We start from the raw sequence: 23,284 nt of genomic DNA, 5'->3' as shown, positions 1-23,284 counted from the left end.
GGCACCTTTTAATGTGGTGATTCTCTTTATTTAGCAGGGGGAGAGTAACTGGCTCTATCCACCCCTAGCACAGTACCTCCAGTGACTGTTGCTGCTGTCTATCTTATGTTTCTTTTTTAGATTATGAACCCTTTGGGTACAGGGTTCCATCTTATTTGTTTGTTATTTCTCTGTGTAAACAGCCCTGAGCCATTTTTGGAAGAGCGGTATAGAAATCGAATGAATGAATGAATGATAATTAATTAATAATAAATTTTATTTGTTAGCCAGTCCATAATGAATTGTTCTTTAGGTGACTCACAACAGAGGATTAAAACATACAATAAACACTTATAACACATTAAATCATAACAGACAAAAAAGAAGAAAAGAGAATACAAAATACAGTACAAAACAGCTTAAAAACTCATATTAAAATTTAAAAATCAGATTGAATCTGAAAATCAAAATATAAAAGGCCTGTGTGATGAAAAAGGTTTTTACCTGGCATCTAAAAGAACAAAGTGACAGAGCTGGGAAAACTCGCTCAGGATGCTATTCCATAAATGGGGTGCAACCACCAAAAATTAGAGTTTTCAAAGAGAAAACAAAGATTGTGATGTTCTCTCTTCTCCTAGTGGCTGTGTTGGGTCACTAAGAAGTTTAAAAGTCTGCTTTTTTTCCTGAAGAATTTCAATCATATCTTTTAGCTCAAATATCTGAGTGTCCTGTGTTAAGAACCAGATGTCCCGGATTCTGTCTTTACCGATGACACCTCAGAGTTGTCATTACTATAGCATACAAAGTCCTATAACCCAGGCTATTGCTCACAGAGATTGGTAGGGAGGAGATGGGCTGCAGCTACTGAAAGAAGAAAGATTACTAAGAATGTTGGTTCCCCTTCTACCTTGATGGTAGTTCCTGCTCCCATTGCCTCCATCCTAGGCAATCAGCTTTCACATTCTTGACAGTCTTGTATGTACAAACCTTTCCAGTAAACCAACTGAACAGAGATTCCCATCTGTCTCTCTGTTTAAGTGAAGTGATCTACTTCCTAGTAATGTCACTGATCTACTTCCAGCCCCTCCCAAGCCTTCCTCAGTGTGGCCTTTACTTTGAAATTTGGAACTTGGAGCACAACACCAAATTTGCCCTCTGGTTCTGGCAATGTGTGGCCTTCAGGGATGCTGAGGGTGAATCTCTGCAAGATCCAAGCCATAAAAAGGAACAGCTCCATCTTGGCTAGGACTTCTCCCATGCAAACCCGGACTCCCGCTCCAAAGGGGAGGTAGCTGGGTGAAGGAGAGTAGATGTGGTTCCCACTCTCATCCAAGAAGCGACCTGGTGGAAGGTACAAAGTGGGTTGCATTTAACATCTCTGTAGAGAACATGTCAGACTCTACAATGGAACTTCATAAGAAGATAGACCCTTTCCAAATCACAGAGCAGACAGGAATTCTATAAGCTTCAGTAATGTTTCACTGCCATGCAAAATTGCAGTGTTGAGAAGGGGAGAGAGACGGCTGACTTCATAATAAACAGGGCAAGATTCAAAGCAGAAAGGGAGACTGTGTGAATATGTTTAAGAATAGCAATAGGCAGAGGCTTGAGACTATGAGACATTTCTGGACAGGAAACTAAGCTAAGAGGGGAAGTAGGACAGAAGGATCAAAGGATAGTAGAAAAAAAGTGTTGAAAGAGCACTCTTTCTAGATCATATGGGAATCTGAATAAGAGGACGGACACACACACACAGCCACAGCCACACACTCACACGCTTCCCAGGGAGGCATTTGAACATGGAGGCAGTACTGCACACTCACCTGGATTAAATTCCCCTGGCTTGTCCCACTCTTTCTCATCATGATGAATGGACCAGAGGTTGATCACAATCCGAGCTCCCTTTGGGATGTCATATTCCCCAATGCTGCAGAAAGACCAAAAACGTCAGTGCCCGTCTCTTACTGAGAGTAACTCCCTCCCTGGCTTTGCAGCAGATCCCACCCTTTGGAAATGGTCCTCACCTAGTATCCTCTAATGCCTCATGTGGGATAAGGAGTGGAGATACAGGCCGGATACGCAGAACCTCACTAATGGTAGCCTCCAAGTATGTCATGTGCAGCCGGTCACTGAGCTGGGGATTTCTGTTATAGCCAACTTTCTGATCTAGTTCATCTTGGATCTTCTGCTGCACCTGAAGAAGGAAAAGGAACTGGGCAAGTCACTCAGACAGTGATAGCAGCAGAGTAGAGAGTCTGCAATAAACTGCCTCCTCCTTGCCTATTGTTTTATGTGAGCCCCACCCCACCTCCTTCAGCATTCCCTAGCTGGGTTAACCAACAGTTTGTGTGGGTATCCTTTCATGGAAGAAACATTCTGCCACAATGAGTAATTCAACTGATAATGAAAGGTGGGCAATTTTGAAAATAGGGGATGCTGCCTTTATTCCTGGGAGCTGCGCTACTAGAAGGTAGTAGCTGTGGTTCCTCCTGCTCTCTATTATCTGTGCTGTGCAAGAAGCAATGAAATTTCTCTAAGTGAACATAAGAACAGCCCTGCTGGATCAGGCACAAGGCTCATCTCATCCAGCATCCTGTTTCACACAGTGGCCCACCAGATGCCTCTAGGGAGGCCACAGGCAAGAGGTATGTGCATGCCCTCTGTCCTGCTGTTGCTCCCCTGCAACTGGTATTAAGAGGCATTGGGCCTCTGAGGCTGGATATGGCCCGAAGCCAACAAACTAGTAGCCACTGATAGACCTGTCCACCATGAATATGCCTAAGCCCCTTTCAGTGCCATCCAAGGTGGTAGCCATCACCACATCCCATGCCGAAGAATTCCATAGATTAATTATGCGCTGTGTGAAAAAGTACTTCCTCTTGTCGGTCCTAAATTTCAGATCTTCAGTTTCATGGGATGACCCCTGGTTCTAGTGTTGTGAGAAAGGGAGAATAATTTCTCTATGTCCACCCTTTCCACTCCATGCATAATTTTATACACCTCAATCATGTCTCCCCTTAGATGCCTCTTTTCCAAGGTAAAGAGCCCCAGATGCTATAGCCTAGCCTCATAAGGAAGGTACTCTAGGCCCCTGATCATTTTGGTTGCCCCCTTCGGCACCTTTTCCAGTTCTACAATATCCTTCTTAAGATATGGTAACCAAAGCTGTACGCAATACTCCAGATGTGGCTGCACCATACATTTGTATAAGGGTATTAGAATATTAGCAGTTTTATTTAGAATCCCTTTCCTAATGATTCCTAGCATGGAATTAGCCTTTTTCACAGCTGCCACGCACTGAGATGACACTTTTAATGAGCTGTCCACCACGACCCCAAGATCTCTCTCCCAGTCAGTCACCGACAGCTCAGATCCCATCAGCGTATATTGGTGGTTTTTGCCCCGATGTGAATCACTTTACACTTGCTTACACTGAACCGCATTTGCCATTTTGTCGCCCACTCCCCCAGTTTGGAGAGATCTTTTTGGAGTTCCTCACAATCTGTTGTGGATTTGACTACCCTAGATAGTTCAGTGTCATCTGAAAATTTGGCCACTGTGCTGGTCACTCCAACTTTTAGATCGCTTATGAACATGCTAAAGAGCACTGGTCCCAGTAACAATCCCTGGGGGACCCCACTTCCTACCTACCTCAATTGTCAATATTGTCCATTTATTCCTGCTCTCTGTTTCCTGTCCTTCAACCAATTCCCGATCCACACATGAACCTGTCTACTTATTCCATGACTGCTAAGTTTACTCAAGAGCCTTTGCTGGGGAACATTATCAAAAGCTTTTTGGAAGTCCAAGTATACTATGTCAACTGGATCACCTTTATCCACATGCCTGTTGCTACTCTCAAAGAACTCCAAAAGGTTAGTGAGGCAAGACTTTCCCTTGCAGAAGCCATGCTGGTTCTCCTTCAACAAGACCTTTTCTTCTGTATGCTTATCAATTTTGTCCTTAAGTATGCTTTCCATCAATTTACCCAGCATCAAATTTAAGTTGACTGGCCTATAATTTCCCAGATCCCTACTGGATCCCTTTTTGAAAACTGGAGTCACATTGTCTTCTTTCCAGTCCTCTGGTACAGAGTCTGATTGTAGGGACAAGTTATATATTTCTGCTAGGAGATCAGCAATTTCACATTCGAGTTCCTTCAGAACTCTTGGGTGGATGCCATCTGGCCCTGGCAATTTGTTAATTTTTAGTTTATCAAGACAGTTTAGAATATCTTCCTATGTCATCTCAAACTGGCCCTGTTCTTCAGCCGCTAAACCTGAAAAGCTCAGTTCCGGAGAGGGTATATGGTCAGCCGTGAAGATAGATGCAAGTACTGTATGTCATTCAGCTTCTCTGCAATCTCCTTATGCTCCTTAATAATCCCTTTCACACCCTCATCATCTAAGGGGCCAACCGCCTCTCTGGCAGGTTTTCTACTTCTGGTATATTTAAAGAAGGTTTTTTTAAATTCCCCTTGACACTTCTAGCTATGTGCTCCTCAAACTCTCTCTTTGCATCCTTTATTGTCTCCTTGCATTTCTTTTGCAAGAGTTTATGTTCCTTCCTGTTCTCTTCATTTGGGCAGGACTTGCATTTTCTGAAGGAAGTCATCTTCCCTTTTATAGCTTCCATGACTCTATTTGTTAGCCATGCTGGTGTCTTCCTGAACTTGGCGGTACCTTTCCTCCTTCTTGCTATACATTCCAGCTGTGCTTCTAGTACTGTGGTTTTAAATAAATTCCATGCTTTCTGGAGTGATTTGACCCTCCTGACTTTTCCTTTCAACTTCCTTCTTACCAGTCCCTCATTTCTGAGATGCTTCTCTGTGGGGCTAATATAGCCCATTGCCATCATCTTCTCAATAACCTAGGCAGAACTGGAGGAGCTGGTACCTCTGGGTAGAGTAATAGATAGAGCACAATCCACTTCAATACAGTTGTGGTGGTCTCTACACCAGCTCCAAAGATGTCAGCCACTGTCATAAGCAAGTGGTCCTCTGTCAGCCCCTGCCCCTGCAATAAGTGGCTGTTGTTGTTCTCCATGTTCAGTTTGGCTTTCAGGAGTACATCCATTAGGTCATTTGCTGAATCACCATTGAAGGCTTCCTGGAAAGGAGAACAGAGCAAGGTTCTGAGCAAGGGCGTAGCAAGGTTGGAGTGACCCTGGGACAAAAGTGAAGATGGCCCCCTGCATCCTACCCCCTCACCTTCCTCACTTTCTTCTTCTCCCTACCTGCCCCCACTTCTTCTTTGCTGCAGAAGAAGTGTAAGAACATCGATGGATGGGTGTGTGTGTGTATTCCCCTGGCTGAGAGAGGGTGAGATCTACTACCTACATATATACCTCCTAGAGAAGGCTCATCTGTTTTGAAGCTGAGATGAGTCCTCCAGTTAGAGCCACCAACATCCCAGTGAGTCGAGGATATGGGAGGGGGAGAATTAAGAGTAGGCTGTTGCCCAGCCAGGCTCCCCTGGTTATTGCCCCTCCATTCAATTATAACTACAGCCCTAGTTCAGAGCCACTATGGGCTAAGACTGAGGGACATGGAAGAGACTGGTGGAAGCCCAGGACTTGCCTGCTGTAGTGCATTAGAAATCGGAATATTTCAGTTGTACTAGTAACATGTGTTGGAGATGGAGTTCAAGTACATTGACCTTTTGCACTGACTATCCTAATGACCAGTAGGGGCATTGGGAGTAGAGGTAGCTAGTGAGGGTCTCCTTACCTGTCCCTGCTTTACCTCTACTATATGACCCCTGCCTTGACTCCTCAGGTACTTCCTGGGCTGAGTCAGTCCTCTTCCTTTCCTCTCGGAGAGTAGACGGAAACATCTCTCTCTCCCCCCATCTATCCATCATGCAGCTTTTAGACAGGACTAGGTCTTTCCTATCCAAAATGTACTTCACTAATAAACCTATTTAGTTTAGATGGTAAAAGAATATCCATGAGTGTTCTTCCCATAACTGCAACAACTAAACTGGGCACTCAACTCTGTAACTGGAGTGAGTAGCTTCCTTTTGTTGGCGCTTTGCTAAACAATTACAAACTCCAACAAAATGTCCTTTCTTTTTTATAGTGATGGGGAGGATGCAGAGGGAGGCTGAGTATACTGCAGGAGCCATTTGGAGGAGATGAACTGAAACAACCCCACACATACACCTCCACTAGGTAGGTTCCTGTCAGCAGATACAGTCAGCTTAGTATCAGGGGGAGGATGGTGGGCAGGTTTTGTCAAAACTGACCTCATTTTCACTGGTAGCCCATTCAATCTGATCTTAAAGCAAGATTATTCTTTGTGCGGATACATGCCCTCTCCCCTCCACGCTCCTTCTCCTTTCCCAATCTAGAACAGCATTCTGGCTCCAAATTTGTATTGGATGGAATCCTAGTCTGCTCCATTTTCATCTTCGTGTGATGCTTCTATCCACAAATGGTCCTAACGTGATTGTTTTTATTGCTGCTTCTGTGTGTTTTACCCACGTATAGTTTTTTTTGTTTGTATTTTATATATTTTAAATCAGATTTGTTTTATATTTTTAGCTTAATTTTTAATTGTCATTTTTATTGTATGTTTTTTAACTTTTGTAAACCGCCTTGGGATTGTTTTTAATAAAAGGCGGTATATAAATTTAACAATAAAATAGATAAAATAACTCCCAACAGGAACTTGATCTCTATTCTTTGCTAGTCACATCTCCTAAGTGGAGATTAGCCTACTGCAATGTGCTCTTGCAGATTGGACTGCTACAATGTGCTCTATATGGAGCTGCCCTTGAAAGTGTTTTGGAAGCTCCAGGAAAGCTGGTCTTATGGGGAGAGAACTGGTCTTCCCGTATTGAGCATGAATTGTCCCCTTTGATAAGCAGGGTCTGCCCTGGTTTAAATTTGAATGAGAGATTACATGTATGAGCACTGTAAGATATTCCCCATAAGGGATAGGCTGTTTTGGGAAGAGCATCCACATACTTGCATTCACCCCTGCTAACTGAGCGAAGAGACATCTTTAAAGTGGTGATTCATATTTAAAAGGGGGAGAGCAACTGGCCCTATCCAGCCACAGTACAGCATCTCTCCAGGGGCTGTTGATGGTATCTGCCTTTTGTTTATTTTTAGATTGTGAGCCCTTTGGGGACAGGGAACCATCTTATTTATGTGTTATTTATTTTTCTCTGTAAACCACTTTGAGAACTTTGGTTGAAGAGCAGTATATAAATATCCCTGGTGGTGGTGGTAGTAGTAATAGAAGGTTCTAAGTTCTCTCCCTGGCATCTCCAAGATAGGGCTGAGAGAGACTCCTGCCTGCAACCTTGGAGAAGTTGCTGACAGTCTGTGTAGGCAATACTAAGCTAGAGGGATCAATGGTCTGACTCAGTAGAAGGCAGCTTTTTGTGTTCCTATGCTGGTTCAGAATGCTGCTGCAAGGATGCTTGTTGGCAGAAGAGGCATTTTAGCTGCATCTTATATCTCGTAGTATTTAACGTTCTGACTTCTGATTTTAAGCTTTGCTTTAACTAAGGTTTGTTTTTAGTTGGTTTCTATTAGTAAGCAAGTAATAGTTTTATTCTTTATAGCCAAACGTCTTTACAAGTTTCTATTAATTTTATTTTATATTGTTTTTATAGTGCATTTGTTTTACTGATTTGTAAGCTACTTCAAGCAGTAGTGTACTGGAGGGGTAAAGGTAAAGTGTGCCGTCGAGTCGGTGTCGACTCCTGGCGACCACAGAGCCCTGTAGTTGTCTTTGGTAGGATACAGGAGGGGTTTACCATTGCCATCTCCCACGCAGTATGAGATGATGCCTTTCAGTATTTTCCTATATCACTACTGCCCAATATAGGTGTTTCCCATAGTCTGGGAAACATACCAGCAGGGATACAAACCGGCAACCTCTGGCTTGCTAATCAAGTCATTTCCCTGCTGTGCTATTAGGTGGCTACTGGAGGGGTAGGGCATAAATATTTTAAACAAACAAAACAACTATATGGGACCACTTACCTTGTGTTTTGCAAACTGTTGATACAGGAGCTGATCTCTCATTGCCACACACTGTTTCAGCAAGGCCAAATCTTTATTGGGAAATGACTGGAAACAGAAGCGGATATGATGATGAGGCTGTGGTGTTTTTAACTAATCTGTTCCTTGATCCAGGCCAGCTTTTGAATGGGGCTAAGGTTACTTGCATTCCAGTCCTGGGGTAGAGGTGGGGCTAACAAACAGCCAGCAGCAAGAGCATTGAAAAACAGTCTGCACTTGCCCCTCTCTACATAATATCTATTTCATTAAACTATTAATATTCCTGATTCCACTCCACTGCCTTGTCCTTGCATACTACAGCTCTTTCCCTTGGATTCAACAGCGGCCCTTGTTGTCCGCAGACACCAGTTCAGAATCTGTTCCCACAGATGCTAGATTCTGCTATTGAGATTCAGGAAGTTCTGTTCCATCTAACATGGAGAGTGCCCAAGTGTAATTTTTCTTGGCTTGGTACACACTTGTTAACACCTCACAACTTATCTGTTTTGAAAAACTGGAAGATTGATTGATGTCCTCTAGCTTCTTTAGGTCCCTTTGTTCCTAAAATTAATATACATATGCATAAGTGCACTAAAAAAAACACCCTTTGGATGTTGTTCTCACCATCTATTTTCAGTTCTTCTATGCACTCTGGACCAGAGCCTCACTCATGGACTCACATACATTCTAGTGCTTTAGAAGTTTATCAGCAGCACTTACTCTTGCTATTCCTGGGATCTCACTGGCCCTGATTGCTTTGCTGCTTATTCTTCCCTCCTGCTGCCAGCTGGATGCCATACCCTTTGGACTTATACAAAGGAAATGCCTGAAGGAGCTATGGAACTTTGGGACCTGTAGTTCTTGAGAGAACATGCCACATAGGGAGGCACACGTCCTAAAGTTTCCTATACATGTACATACTCTGTTTTATTCTAAAGGTAAAGTGTGCTGTCAAGTTGATTGATTCGACTCCCGATGCCCACAGAGCCCTGTGGTTTTCTTTGGGTAGAATACAGGAGGGGTTTACCATTGCTTCCTTCTGTGCAGTATGAGATGATGCCTTTCAGCATCTTCCTATATCGCTGCTGCCCAATACAGTACCAGCAGGGATTCGAACCAGCAACCTTCTGCTTGTTAGTCAAGCATTTCTCCACTGCACCATTAGGTGGCATCTGTTTTATTCTAGAGGAGATAAATTGCTTGCTCTGTTCCAATACTGCTTGTGATATGAGCCAGCCAATTTCACAAGGTATTGCATGATCTGGATATGCCACAGATTCAGGGAAATAGGTTTCCATAAACATCCTCAACCTGATCGAAAATTTACTCTCCATTTTGTTTTTCCTCCTGTTAATGCCTTTGCAGCCCAGGCTGAGCCCTTCTGGGCTGCTTGGTCTGGGTAACTTCAGGTACATGTACCTGAATGTAGACTCTGATTTTGTAAAACAGAAGCAAGTGGTCTCACGGTTAGGGGTTGGGGCTTCTTGCATCTGGCAGTACATGGCTTCTCCTTATTGAACCATTCTTAGAATAATTAAAAAACACCCAAAACACCCTTTCGGATTTACCCACATCTATTGGTGCAACGGTGTGTATCTCCTTCTCTTCTGTTCTCCCTCCCTTCCTGCTCCCCATCTTCTTCTCTCCCTCCCCCCCCATTTCTCCTTTTCCTACACCCCCCTTGTCAGTGCAGCACGCCAAGGCTTGCTTGGGGAGGGAAGGTTGGGCTCAGGGTTGGGGCGGGTGGGGGGAAGGGATGGGGGGTGGGGAAAGATATATGTAAGGTACAAAATGTCAAACATTATTAATTTTTTAAAAAATAAATAAATTTAAAGCTATACAGGTCTCACTCCAAACTTCCCACCTCTGCCAAAACTGCATATTCTGTGAGAGAATATGTAATTTTGGCAGAAGTGGGAGGTTTCTGTGTATGAGCAAGCACACATATAAGTACAACATATTTGTATTCAATATGTGTTATTCAAAATGGGTAACAGGATTCTGCCTATTTACATAACATTTTCTGATTTTTGTTTGAAGAATTCAAAGGTTTTTCTCTTTTGTGGAATTCTAGGTCATGTCCGAGAGTTCATTATTTATTTATTTATTCATTCATTCATTCATTCATTCAGTTTCTATACCGCCCTTCCAGAATGGCTCAGGGCAGTTCACAGATAAAACAAAAACAGTCAAAATCAATCGACAATTAAAACAGAGATTTTAAAATACCATAAAACAACAGTTAAACCATGAAAACAGTCTAAAAATCCTGAAAAACCAGGTACATTAAAACCCTTTACAACAATTAAAAAACCCTGGAAGGCCAGGCCAAACAGATACGTCTTAAGGGCTCTCCCAAAAGCCAATAAAGCGTTCAAATTATGGATCTCTGCAGGGAGTGCGTTCCACAGCTGCTATCCTTGCTTCCTATAAAGCAAAAATATTTTCCTGGCAAGTTGGTTCACTGGTAGTATTTTCTGTTGTCCAGTTCATCAAAAAATTATTCCTGGCACAATGCTCTACCACGGGGAAGGCTTTTTTTGTTGCACTCAGCTTCCTTAACAAATACCCACCAGCTTGCTATACAGATAAAATTTGCTGATAAAAAGCACTTTGTCATACATTTGTCTCTATTTTGTATACAGGTAGGTAGAATTCTCTGATACCCAGGATGTTTTTGTTGCACCCAGCATAATAGGGATGTGCATGAACAGATTCAGCGCTCCCTTTCTGGAATCCAGAACCTGTTCAAAAGCCAGAGTTTGAGCCGGCTAAACGGGTGGCAGGGAGGGGTGCCTTTAAAAAATAGGTAAGGAACTCCTTACCTGCTCACCCCCTTCCCGTCACCCCACCACACACACACACACACACACTGGCACTCGTTTTAGAAACAGCCGCATGGGGCTGCGGTGTTCCTTCCTACAGCCCCGATCGGCATCGGCACACGCGCCAGCCATTTGCATGGTCAGAGGGGACATGCAGGTAAGGAGCTCCATACCTGTTTTTTAAAGGCACCCTTCCCCACCCCACAAGGGAATGAACGGACAGCTCGTGCACATCCCTACATCATCAATATACACCTGTCACCTGTCACAGGGAGGTAGAGCTGTATGGTGACCAGAATTCTTTTTGTTGCACTCAGTATCATAAAAGTATACTTGTCTGCTTGGCATGCAGGTAAAATTTTCTGATAACCAGTACTTTTTTTGTTGCACCTCTTTGCCCCAAATAGCATTTGGAACACCCCAAATCTTATACTTAGAAAATAGTCAATATCCTATAGTTGATTGACACATTCCTCTTGTACTCTTGAGTGGGTGATCTGGCTATACTCAAACCAATGACTTGTCCACTGTGTTTAAGAAAATTATATGAGGAACTACCCCAAGCTCACCATTATCAATTTGAAGAATGGTGGTGGAAATGCCTAACATTCTTTGATATCACATATACAGATAGACTACTTGCTGACACACTGCACAAACCTGGAAGCATTTTTCTTTGGTTCATCCCACCCTTGAAGGATATCGCCCACATACTCTGGATCAAATCTGTGCATCTCAGAATAGTGTACAACTGTGGGAGCAAAGGAAGAGTGGTGCAAACAGCAAAGGCTACTGTCCAAATTTCCAGTCCTCCTTAATAAAGGACTGCAAATCACGTGGGAAATTAATAAAGTATGAGTCACTAACAGCTTGTCATTTTAAGCAATGCCATTAAAACAGATTAAGGGTAGCAAGAATATTCCTGAGTGGTCACAGCCCTCTTCTGCAGAGGCTTTCTTGTCATCTCTCAGAAGCTTCCCTGGAAGAACAGAGTATGTGTTCTTTAGTTGCCTACTCCTCTTGCCAGCTCTTACCTGAAGCCATGGGAAGATATCCACTAGACCCTCCTTGGCCACAGTGTCTACAATGCCTTGGCTGTATTGGAGCATGGCCTCAAACTCAGCATCTCCACGATGGTAGGATGATTTAAAGCAAAGGTTGCACACCACATTCGTAACAGCACGTGTCAGTTCAGATGCTATGTCCAGGGAAGATTCCTGTGTAACATTCAGAATTCCACATAAGGAAGCTGCTTCTTGACAGACTAGAAGAAAAGCACAGAAGAAGAGATGCATGATGGGATGGTCATAGTGAACACTTAAGGAGCTAGAAGGATGAGTCAGGATTAAGGGGTGAGGCTGAGGCATGTGTAAAATAGTTAGTTGAGCCCCAGGATTGTTTTGGATTTCAGAACTGGAAGACCTCGGTCCAATCCCACTTCTTCCATGAGTTTACTGCCTGTCCTCCTTGGGCAAGTTCCCAAGATGTAAAAAAGGAAAGGAAAAGGAAGATAGTAACAATAGGCCAAGGGCAATCAAAATGGCAAAAATACTGCAATCTTAAAAAGTGCTATCTAAATTAGTAATGGTAATCGTTATTAAGAAAAAGGTCTGTGGGAAATAAACACAGCAATAAACTTTATGTTTGATCAGTTTTGGTCTGGAATGTGCCACTTGAATGTCTCTTTAGAAAACAGGAAAGGCATTTTAAAATCAAATATAAATTCTCCTCCTTATGTCTTTTTCAATCAACACATAAACATGGTGACCTGTGAATACTGACTTTAGATTGACTAATGAGAGCACCCTCAGATTGGTCTCATCCTCAGCAAATCCCACTGAGAAGAAATTTTTATTCAGTGCAGACCTTTGGAATATGTATATAAAATTGGCTCCAGATGTGTGTGTGTGTGTGTGTGTGTGTGTGTGTGAGAGAGAGAGAGAGAGAGAGAGAGAGAGAGAGAGAGAGAGAGGGAGAGTGTACATGTATCAATATAGGTACAGTGATTGTGGTTGGCGACTTGGTTCGCTCCTGATTTTCCAAGGGCAAAAAATTGTTTACACACCACCTGATTGTCATATTGCACTGTTTACACTGTATTTTCAATGCAAAATATGTCTTCAGCTGGTGGACTATTCAGGAGCTGAATTTTTGCCATGAAACGAAGTTATGAAGCCAAAGATACACTCTGGGTGGGGCTCTGTCCTTACTCATAGTATGTGCAGGAGACATGTTGGTTGACTTGAAAGTGAGGAGGCTGATAACTTTGCATACTTTATCAGGAAAGTATGATGATAATGTATCATCAAATGATACTTTGTGCAAAGTATGATGATCAAGAAATATTTGGAATAAGAGAGGTGTGGATATCTGTCTCTACAATGGCCCTAGATAAGGGATTCAAAATTACTGAGGGGATATCTTTCTTGGCATAACAGAAAAGTGAGACCTACAGGCAGGTCCACAATGATTAATGGTCTTGTTAACAAAATTCAGACTATAAGGCAGGTGTCCCCAAACTGCGGCCCTCCAGATGTTGCTGAACTACAACCCCCAGCATACCCAGCCACAATAAATTGTGGCTCGGGATGCTGGGAGTTGTAGTTAAGCAACATCTGGAGGGCCGCAGTTTGGGGAAGCCTGCTATAAGGGATCTCTACGCGTGCAAGTTACAACATGGGGCTGTGCTTTATATAGAATACAATAAATATCTTAATGTATCAAGTATATAAATCCAACCATTCTGGAGACCATATGTTGATTATTTAGTGTGAACAAGAACAACCTGTTATCCAAGATGGCCATATGATATGATAGATAGGGTTGAGTTTAGTTGAAAATCCTAGTTCACATCTGCCTTCACTCTTTCAGGCCCTGGACAAGTTGCTCTCCAATAGCCTAAGCTGCTTTGCAGAACTGATACAAGGGTGAATGAGATAAGAACTATCAAGTTCTTCTAAAGAACTATAAGAATTATAAACTCTTTTAATGATGAAAAAGTTGTTGGAAATTATTAATAACCATCAACAGGAAGCTATTCTCTCCATAATGAATATCACTGTCTGTGACCTCTCCATCTTTGTCCTGATGAAGGAAACTTCTGAGAATTAAAGTGCATTATGATGATGATGATGATGATGATGATGATGATGATGATGATTAAATTTTATACCCCGCTCTTCCTCCAAGGAGCCCAGAGTGGTGTACTAAAGTTTCTCCTCACAACAACCTTGTGAAGTAAGTTAGAAAAGGCTATGTAAAGGTTTGAAATTAGACCATTATCTATCCTAAGTGACTGAAAAAATTACATGATCAAGTATCCATGCTTCATATACAGCTGTTCCATTGCTCCTGGCATGTGTTATGTCATGAGAGTTTACATAATTCTGTATCAAGAGAAACTGATACCATAAAATATATCTCCTTAGCCAGTCTGCAGTTAAGTACTGGCAATCACCACTAAGTGGCAGTGAAGGACAAAAAAAATTAGGCAATACCATACAGGACAGATAGTTATAGTTTTGCTTTGCAGGATGAAATATGGCTCAGTAAAATAACATAACTCTGTTCAGACATCAGCCACCGAATGGCTTGGTTCTGAACTGAATGCAGATTATTACTTCTCCCATGCTTCAAATGGGCTCTGTGATTTCCTTTTATTTTGGTTTTCAAGCACCTACATAGGCGTTTGCTACAAACTTTTTCTTTTCTTTTAAACAAGATTTCTAAACTGATTACACTTAAAACATCTGCTCAGTGAGGTGGGGAGGTGACTTCATGACTGACACAAGAGTCAGTCAATCAGTGCTGTGTACAGCCCTGCTGCAAGAGGCAGAGAAGTGGCTTCATCAGTGACACAAGGGTGGGCAATTCATCACTATGCAAATCTAGTTTCTGCTGCCAGAAAACCTCTGAACTCAGAACATCCACAGCTGGGTGCCTTCCAGACTTTCCTTGCCTCCATTTGGGCAAGTCGCATTCGGGCCATAAACAGCAGGGGGAGCAGTCTCGCAGCAACTAACAACCTGAAAAAACAGCAACTTTTTCACGCTGGATATGCGACGACCTTGCTCTATATCGCAGCGATTACATTCGCAACAAGGCATTGGAAATGTGAACGGCACCCTGCTGTCCATGTAGGGACTGCGGTGTCACAACACAGAAAGTGTGGAAGCACACTTCTGAGATTCGTCCTGACCCCATTGTGGGTCTAGTCTGGAAAGCGCCCAGGTTCACTTCTGAAACTATATATAACATCTGTGCATCCAGAGAGGTAGATTTGTTTTGCAGGGCATATTTGCTGTTCTGAAAACAAATGACTTGGAATGCAGCTTATATTTGTTCCATTACACTTAAAATCTTACACCTATCTTCACCCAGAGACATGACCTTAGTATTTTGGCTACAAGCACTATCACCAGGATCTTCCTCTCTCTGTCCTCCCGCCCCCTTTTGCTGGCATTCTCTTGAGAGCTAACCCTTAGCTGCCTTGGGGGTACTTACTGATTTTCTCCAGGGCCAGAGAGCCCTTCCCAAACATGGAAAGTGCAGAGTGCACCAGCTTGCGCTGAAATTTCCAGAGAGGACTGTAAGTGGCAAAGGCGATGTCTTTTCCATTTCGTGTCAGCAAATCCGTGGTTACCTTGAATCAATGAGGAAAAGCTTAAGAACATTCTTTTGCCCTTCCAAAACACCCAGTGCTGCAATTAGTTAAGTGTAGTTCCAGTATACTATACTAAACAGTATACTATACTATATACTATACAGTATACTATACCTTGAAGGACAAAACTGTATGTATGTATGTATTTATTTATTTAATGCATTCATATACCACCCAAAACACAAGTTCTCTGGGTGGTTTACAGGGCAATAAAAACAGTCAATAAAACATTTCAACAATTAAAATTAAAAAATTAAAACTATTAAAACACAATTAAAACAGTATCTAATTAAAAGCCTGGGTGAACAAATGTGTCTTGACTGCCCTCTTAAAAGTTGTAAGAGATGGGGAGGCTCTTATTTCAGCAGGAAATGTGTTCCAAGGCCTTGGGGCAGCAATGGAGAAGGCCCGTCCCTGAGTAGCCACCAGATGAGCCGGTGGCAACTGCAGATGAACCTCTCCAGATGATCTCAATGGGTGGTGTGGTTCATAGCAAAGAAGACGTTATCTTAAATACCCAGGGCCCAAGCTGTTTAGGGCTTTATAGGTTATAATCTCTGCCCGGAAACTTATCGGCAGCCAGTATAGATGTTTTAAGATAGGAGTGATATGGTCTCTCCGAGATGACCCAGAGACCAATCTGGCTGCCGCATTCTGGACTAACTGCAGTTTCCGGACTATGTACAAAGGCAGCCCCACATAGAGCCCATTGCAGTAGTCAAGTCTGGAGGTGACCAGCAGATGTACTACTGTTCTGAGGTCATTTATCTCAAGAAATGGATGCAGCTGGCATATCAGCCGAAGATGATAAAAGGCACCTCTGGCCACTGCCTCAACCAGGGAGACACCAGGGAAAGTTTTGTGTCCAGAAGCACCCCCAGACTGCGTACCTGTTCCTTCTGGGGAAGTGTGACCCCATCCAGAATAGGCAGATCAAAATCATCTCCTCACACAATAAGTACCTCCATCTTATCTGGAGTCAGTCTCAGCTTGTTACCTCTCATCCAGCCCATCACTGCCTCCAGGCAGGCATTTAGGGAGGTTATGCCTTCTCCTGATGACATTGACATGGAGAAATAGGTGTCAATAGAAAAATAGAACAATATCGGACCTCTGAAAAGTATACAGTGTACTGTGCTTGATTGGCCAGCAAACTCGCCTGACCTGACCCCATAGAGAATCTATGGGGCATTGCCAAGAGAAGGATGAGAGACATGAGACCAAACAATGCAGAAGAGCTGAAGGCCGCTAATGAAGCATCCTGGTCTTCCATAACACCTCATCAGTGCCACAGGCTGATAGCATCCATGCCACGCCGCATTGAGGCAGTAATTGCTGCAAAAGGGGCCCAAACCAAGTACTGAATACATACGCATGCTTATACTTTTCAGAGGTCCGATATTGTTCTATTCTACAATCCTTGTCTTCTTGGTTCCATGTAATATTCTAATTTTCTGAGATTGTGGATTTGGGGTTTTCATGAGCTGTACGCCATGATCATCACAATTATAACAAATTAAGGCTTGACTTATCTCGCTTTGCATGTAATGCGTCTGTCTCATATATCAGTTTCACCTTTTAATTTGCATTACTGAAATTAATGAACTTTTGCACGATATTCTAATTTTCCGAGTTTCACCTGTAGGTTTGGCAGTCAAACTTGTTAATCAATGACATATTTATTTTTATTTATTTGATTTATATACCGCTCTTCAAAAAATGGCTCAAGGCAGTTGAAAATAACAAAGTTATTTTTTAGCCGCACCATAACATATTGTTCTCTGAGCAGCTCACAAATAACACATTAAAAAGATTCCAGTTAAAACACATAGCAAATCAGTTACTGCTGTTTTGACATGTATATTACAGTAATTCATCATATCCCCAAACCAGAAGAGTGGGAAAACAGGATATGAGTATGTCACCATAGGCATACCATTAATTAGATAAAGGGAGAGGAGTATCTCCTGGCCCATAGCCTCTAAAGGCCCCCCAAGGCCAGCTCCTGCCCTCTCTCCTGCAAGAGAGAGCAAAGGCAAGGCGGCTGCCTACCTGCCAAATCTCTCCCTGCTTCCCCGCCCATGCAACATGCCTGCGAGAGGGAACAGAAACTGCTGGAAGGGGGGAGAGAAGCAAACTCCCCCTCAACGAAGCTTCCTCCTCCTCCTCCCGGGCAGGCTGAGGCAGCTGAGAATGAATGGATCTTTGCTGAGTTCGGTCCTGCTCTTGGGGGAGGGGAACGGTTCTGTCTGCCTTCTGTCACCCAGGCTGTACCTGGAGGTGGAAGGGGGTGGGAGACACTACAAGGAAGACAATAAAAAGGAAGCCCCCCCCACCCCGTTTTTGTTTTTAGCAACATGTGTTGCTGGGACTGCAATCTGCAAACTGTCTCTCTTCAAAGGGGGAAGGGAAGAGTTTGATGTGTATGTGGGCATGGAGAATGGAGCAGCCTCTTGGAGACCAGGTGTACGTGTCTGCTGCTCTCTGTGCTTTCAAAACTCCTGAACTCTGCCCAAGGAAGACAAAAAAAGTAAGCCCCCGCCCTGTTTTTGTTTTTGGCAAATTGTGGAGTTTGGACTGCAGTTTGCAAACTGTCTCTCTTCAAAGGGGGAAGGGGAAGAATATTATGTCTCTGTGTGTGGAGGATAGATCAGCCTTGGGTCTGTGCTTGTTTCATTTTTTGTACCAGTGTCTGCTCTCTGGGCTTGCAAAACAATGAACTGAACTCTGCAAAAGGAGAGAGAGGTGCAAGGGACTTCTTGCCTGTTTTTCTGAATGGTGGGTCTCTTTCCCACCCATTCCCCAAGTTGCATTAAAAAGCAACAAAAATTCCTAGTTCTCCCCAACCCAGCCAAAAAATACCCATTACCTTGGGTTTTTAAAAAAAACTTCTTTATATTCTTGCAAATGCAGTTGTTTACACATTGAATCCTTTAGAGACAGAGGGGAGAGTGGATAAAGAATAATGCAAGTTTGTTAAGTTGTGTGTTGAAATATTGCTGCTAATGCATATTTGCATGAATATGCTTGTTTCATGTTATTACATTCTTGTGAGTTCAGTTGCTGCTTGTGCCTTCAGGAACTCCCATGTCTGTGTGTGTGGAGGGGGGCATGATGCTTGACTTCCCAGTCAGTGTACATAGGATTGCAGTTTTATTATAGAAGTATATCAGCACAAAGTCAGGTGGTGTGGTTGTGTTTTGAAACAAGGGCCAAGGCTTTAAAACTGGGTCACTTGGCGACTCTTTAAAACTGAGTCAGTTGTGTCACTTCACAACTCTAGATTGGGGAAACTCTGAAAGAACCACATTCAAGCACTGGTTTGCTCTGCAGGATTGTTTGGATGTTAAATTAATTGCATTGCTCTTTAAGACATGTTATGTTACCACGGAAAACCTCTCCTGTGAAAAGCCAATATACAAAAAATGCAGCATGTAATTCCTACAAGTCGCCTTTCCCATATTTTGCAAATGATTTGGTTTGGTTTGAGATCAACCCCCAATCATTTGGTCCATATATCTTGGAGTCGATTCAGATGACAGTTTGGTTTGTCTGTTAATTTGCTACAGTATATTACACGTGCCCTTAATTAGGGATGTGCGAAACATTTCGAATACAAAACACAAATACAATATAATTACAAAACTCTTTTGTACCCAAAACAGTCTGTTTCGGGTGTTTTGTAGACAAAACAAAACACCAATTTTCCAGATCCAAAAGTTTTGTATACAAAACAAAATGTCCCTGTTTCGGCTACAAAACGTTTTGTTGTTTCGGACCTCCATTTTGTGGTGATCTCTGAGTCAGTCTCCATTTTGTGTTTGACATCTCTTTGAATTTCCCACCCTTCCAGCCTTCTGATTGGTGACCTAAATCATGGGCTGACCTGCTGACAATTCCCTCCTTGTTCTGCACTAGCTCTTTTTCTTCTTGCCACTCTTTACTGACCCCACATTGGCCAGGGGAAGGATTGCTAACCCATGGGGTGCTGGGTTCTGTTGATTCTGTGGTGTTCTGAGTGTAGATTTTCTAGTAGCATATGAGAGTGGATTCTTGCTTTTCACTGAAAATCTCATATGCTATCAGAGAATCTACAATGAACACCTCAGAAACAACAAAACCCAGTACCCCACGGGCTTGTGGGTATGGGGGTGGTTGGAACCCTATGTGCACTACACAACTCCTCGCTCAGGGCAACCCCAGTGCCCCCCAAGTGGAATTATGGGGCTGCTGAAATCTAAACCTCCATTATTCCCTATGGGAGAAATCTTAGACACATAAACTTCATCAAATCACAAAAGATCAGCCCTTTGCCCAATTTTTTTGAAATAATTCTGGAAGTTTCCTTGCCCCCATTGGGCACTACCACCCACTACACTCCGCTCTGGGTCATCCCTTTCCCCTTGATTTGAAGCGATACATTTGCTGGAATCTCCATTATTCCCTATGGGAAAATTCTTAAAGATGTGTAAACTTTAAAAATTCACAAAAAATCAGCCCTTTGCCTAATTCCTTTGAAATTTGGCTGGTAGCTTCCACCCATTGGGCACTACCACCACCACCCACTTTTTTCCCCTGGGACCTCTTTTAAAAATCCAAACCGATTCGGATTCAGAAAATTCGGCTACAAAACAAAACAGGGCTGATTCGGATTCAGAAAATTTGGGTACAAAACAAAACGGGGGTGTTTCGATTCGGATACAAATCGAAACAAGAAAATTCCAAAATGCACACCCCTACCCTTAATGTTCTTCTGCAGCAGAGACATGGGGCCAGGAGAAGGGGAGGAAGGCAGCAAGGGACCCATTTTAAAATCTCATCTCCAGTCCCGCTCCAACCTTGGTACCCCCCTGTATATCACTATGAACAAATTGACCCATTATATTAAAGGAAGACAGACAACAAAGCCATGCACATCACTAACAGGCTTGTATTAATTATGTGAAACTGATCACAAACATGATTCTGCACATCATGCATTTTCTTTAATATTTCCTGTACATTCACTATATGCCATATGCTCCCTGACAAAGAATAATGTTCCAAGAGTAAGTATTATTCATCCATCAAAAATAAAATTCACTGATACGCATGGAGGTATTTGCCTCCTCACCTTACTTCCTTGTAAGCTCAGTAAACTGTTAACATAGGACAGGAAAAGTATAAGATCCAAATAACCCCTTGCAAAGAAACTGCGTGTCACCATCCAATTCCTGTTCTCCCTTGCTCCTTTCCATCTATTTTTAACCCCTCATTGATGCTACAATTGCTGCTGCTGTGATGTGTTTGGGGACAAAGAGAAGACAAGACTCTGAGGAAGAAGAATTAGGAGAATAGCTATAGTTGAGTGGCAGAGCACATGTTTTACATGCATGCAAGTGTCCAGTTCAATATCAAAATATGAAGTTTATTTCATTTCCTCTCTAAAACTATAACCTTCTAGGCCCCAGTTATGAAATATGTAGTAAATAGGGTTTAATTAAATAGCTCTCCCAAAAACTGATAAATCCAGATGAAACCAAAACAACTTTGTTTTCCAGAAGCTCAGAGAATGTTTCTGCAAAAGTGGGAAATGTTGACTTATGATTGATTATTTATCAAATAAGTTCAGCACTCTTAATTCTTTTTCTTTTGCACAGTTGTAGAATGCTGAGGAAGCAGTCATAGGAGATAGTGTGGGCTCAAAGCTCTTACATCATTAAACATCTTTTCTGTATTCTGTAACAAAACTTGGTGAATTCAGAGATAGATTTCATGGTCTATATTCAAGTTAGAAACTAATGGGTTGCTTACCATTCGTGGTCTGCCAGCAAATATCTTCCCTTTCTTAAGCAGCACTTCCTTGGCATGGAGATAGTTGTTGACCACCACCACATAATGGGAGCCCATGTAGAGGCTATAGAGGTTGCCATACTTCTGCTGCAGCCTGTGGAATAATAGATGGACCTGGGGCTGTCCAGCAAGCTGCAACAAACTCCCTATGATTGGCAGGGAGGGCAGGCTTCTGGGGTAGTTGAGCCTAGGCACCAGCTTCCATTTTGCTAGCTTCCAGAAGAATAAGAAAGTCAGCATCAGGAGCAAGGCAACTGAAAGAGACATCATTGCCCTTTGTTTGGCCTGGGACTTGGTCTAAGATCCAGGTACAACTAGTCAAGGGAAGCACTCTCCTGCAACTGAAAAATCTAAGCTCTTTTAAGGGCTTGTAGTGACATCACATTGCCTTGAGGCTTTTGCCTTGCTGGCTAATCAGTTATTCTGGGAGATAACTGCAATGTGGAACGATAACAGCAAAGCAAAAAGAAATTAGCACACTTGAGCTGAATTTGAGCTTGAATTTGATTATATGAATTACCAAAAGAGTCATTCAAATAAATGTGTTTCTTTGGGGAAAACACTGGTAAAGTTACCAGACACCCACCCCACCCCCCACTTTATGGAATGTCCTTTATTATTACATATTTTTTCTTATGGTAAAACATTTTTACAGGTATTTATAAAGCAATTAACATTTCTAAGCATTGTACAGAAAATTTAAAAACTCAATAAACCCTATTTGAGGGCTTATAATCCCAGAATATAGACAAGGCACACTGTGAAATAAAGGAAAGGAAATAAAGCTAGGGTGAATAGATGCATTTTAAGAGGGTGCTTGAATGTAAAAATAAAATAAGCAAGTTAGATTTCTAGTGGAAGAGTGATGCATGAAAAAAGGATAATGGAGAAATGGTAATAATTCAGTAAAGACAATGGGTAAGAAGCCTTTTTAAAAAAAAATAAGGAAAAGTTTCCAAAGACAGTGAATAAGTATGAAACAAAGAGAGGGAACTGAGGTAATTGATTTCAAAAAGAAGAAGAGGGAACTGGATCAGAAAGGATTTTAAGGGATCGTTCCAGTCCATTTGGTTCTGTTTTGGCTTTTACAAGTCCCCAGTGGGGTCAGGTAACTGGAGACAAAGCATCTAATGCTAATATGGAAGCAGAGAAAAGCATTTTTATCTTAAGGAGAAGATAACATGAAGGGTGGATAGAAGAATTCTTATCCAAGAAGTATTCCTCAAATGTCTGTGGAAGGACACACTGCAGGAGGAACAGAAGTTGAAATAGGGAAAAGATGCTTAGGAGATGAAGTATTGTGTATTACAACAAAGAGAGAAGTAAAATAAGATTGCTTCGCTTGCAAAAGAGCAAGAGAGAAAGCATTCTGCAGAACAAGTGCAAGCATGGAGATAATGGACACTTGGAGAATGCCCAGATTGAAGGAGAGAGAAATAATATGAGCCAAGAGACTGACTAGGACAGTCTGGGAGAGCATAACCTCAGTGGGAGAGCCTGTAAGGGTCTCAGGAGGGAGGAAAGCATTTTACGTAGATATGTCAGAGGAATCAAGATGAACATAAAAGTCACCTAGAAAAAGAGTAGGGAAAGGAAGGAAGCAAGCCAGCCCAGGATCAAAATATGAAAGAAAAGTGCTAGAAGGATGATAGCAGGATAGATATTATAAAAGCAAATATAGGTGGCCCTTGTCATCCATGGTCCTGGCACCTGCCGTTTCGCATATCTGTGGTCAGGCAATGGAGACCCGACCTTGTTATTCACGAATACAAACAGGGTTAAAATTTGCCTATCTACGGTTCCTAGGTGGCTGGAGACCTCCGAAGTAATTTCCAGCCACCATTTTGCTGAACAGAGCCATTTTGCGGCTGTTTCTTTAAAAAAACATTCCTGTGGTTTTTTCATGGAAATATGGCAGAATTAGTGGTTGTGGGGGCATTGCTGGATGCCGGACACCAGCAGAGCATGG

At 42.4% G+C, this 23,284-nt stretch overlaps 1 protein-coding gene across 2 annotated transcripts; it reads right to left on the bottom strand.

Moving 5' to 3' along the window:
* Positions 1–238: 238 nt before the first annotated feature.
* LOC128349368 (steroid 17-alpha-hydroxylase/17,20 lyase) lies at positions 239–21,645 on the bottom strand. Of its 2 annotated transcripts, XM_053305524.1 has the most exons (8): positions 21,277–21,645; positions 15,324–15,462; positions 11,855–12,084; positions 7,978–8,064; positions 4,875–5,087; positions 2,004–2,173; positions 1,803–1,906; positions 239–1,320 (listed from the first exon to the last, which is right to left on the bottom strand). In XM_053305524.1, exons 1-8 carry the CDS (start codon positions 21,583–21,585, stop codon positions 1,043–1,045), a joined length of 1,530 nt encoding a protein of 509 aa, XP_053161499.1. In that variant the 5' UTR covers positions 21,586–21,645; the 3' UTR covers positions 239–1,042. The 2 variants fall into 2 exon arrangements, with proteins under 2 accessions (XP_053161499.1, XP_053161500.1); XM_053305525.1 differs by lacking the exon at positions 4,875–5,087.
* Positions 21,646–23,284: the final 1,639 nt, after the last annotated feature.

This window comes from Hemicordylus capensis, chromosome 3 (genome assembly GCF_027244095.1).
Source record: "Hemicordylus capensis ecotype Gifberg chromosome 3, rHemCap1.1.pri, whole genome shotgun sequence".
Lineage (NCBI taxonomy): Eukaryota > Metazoa > Chordata > Lepidosauria > Squamata > Cordylidae > Hemicordylus > Hemicordylus capensis.
Note: the sequence above shows the minus strand (reverse complement) of the source record. Positions and strands in the feature narration are given on the sequence as shown.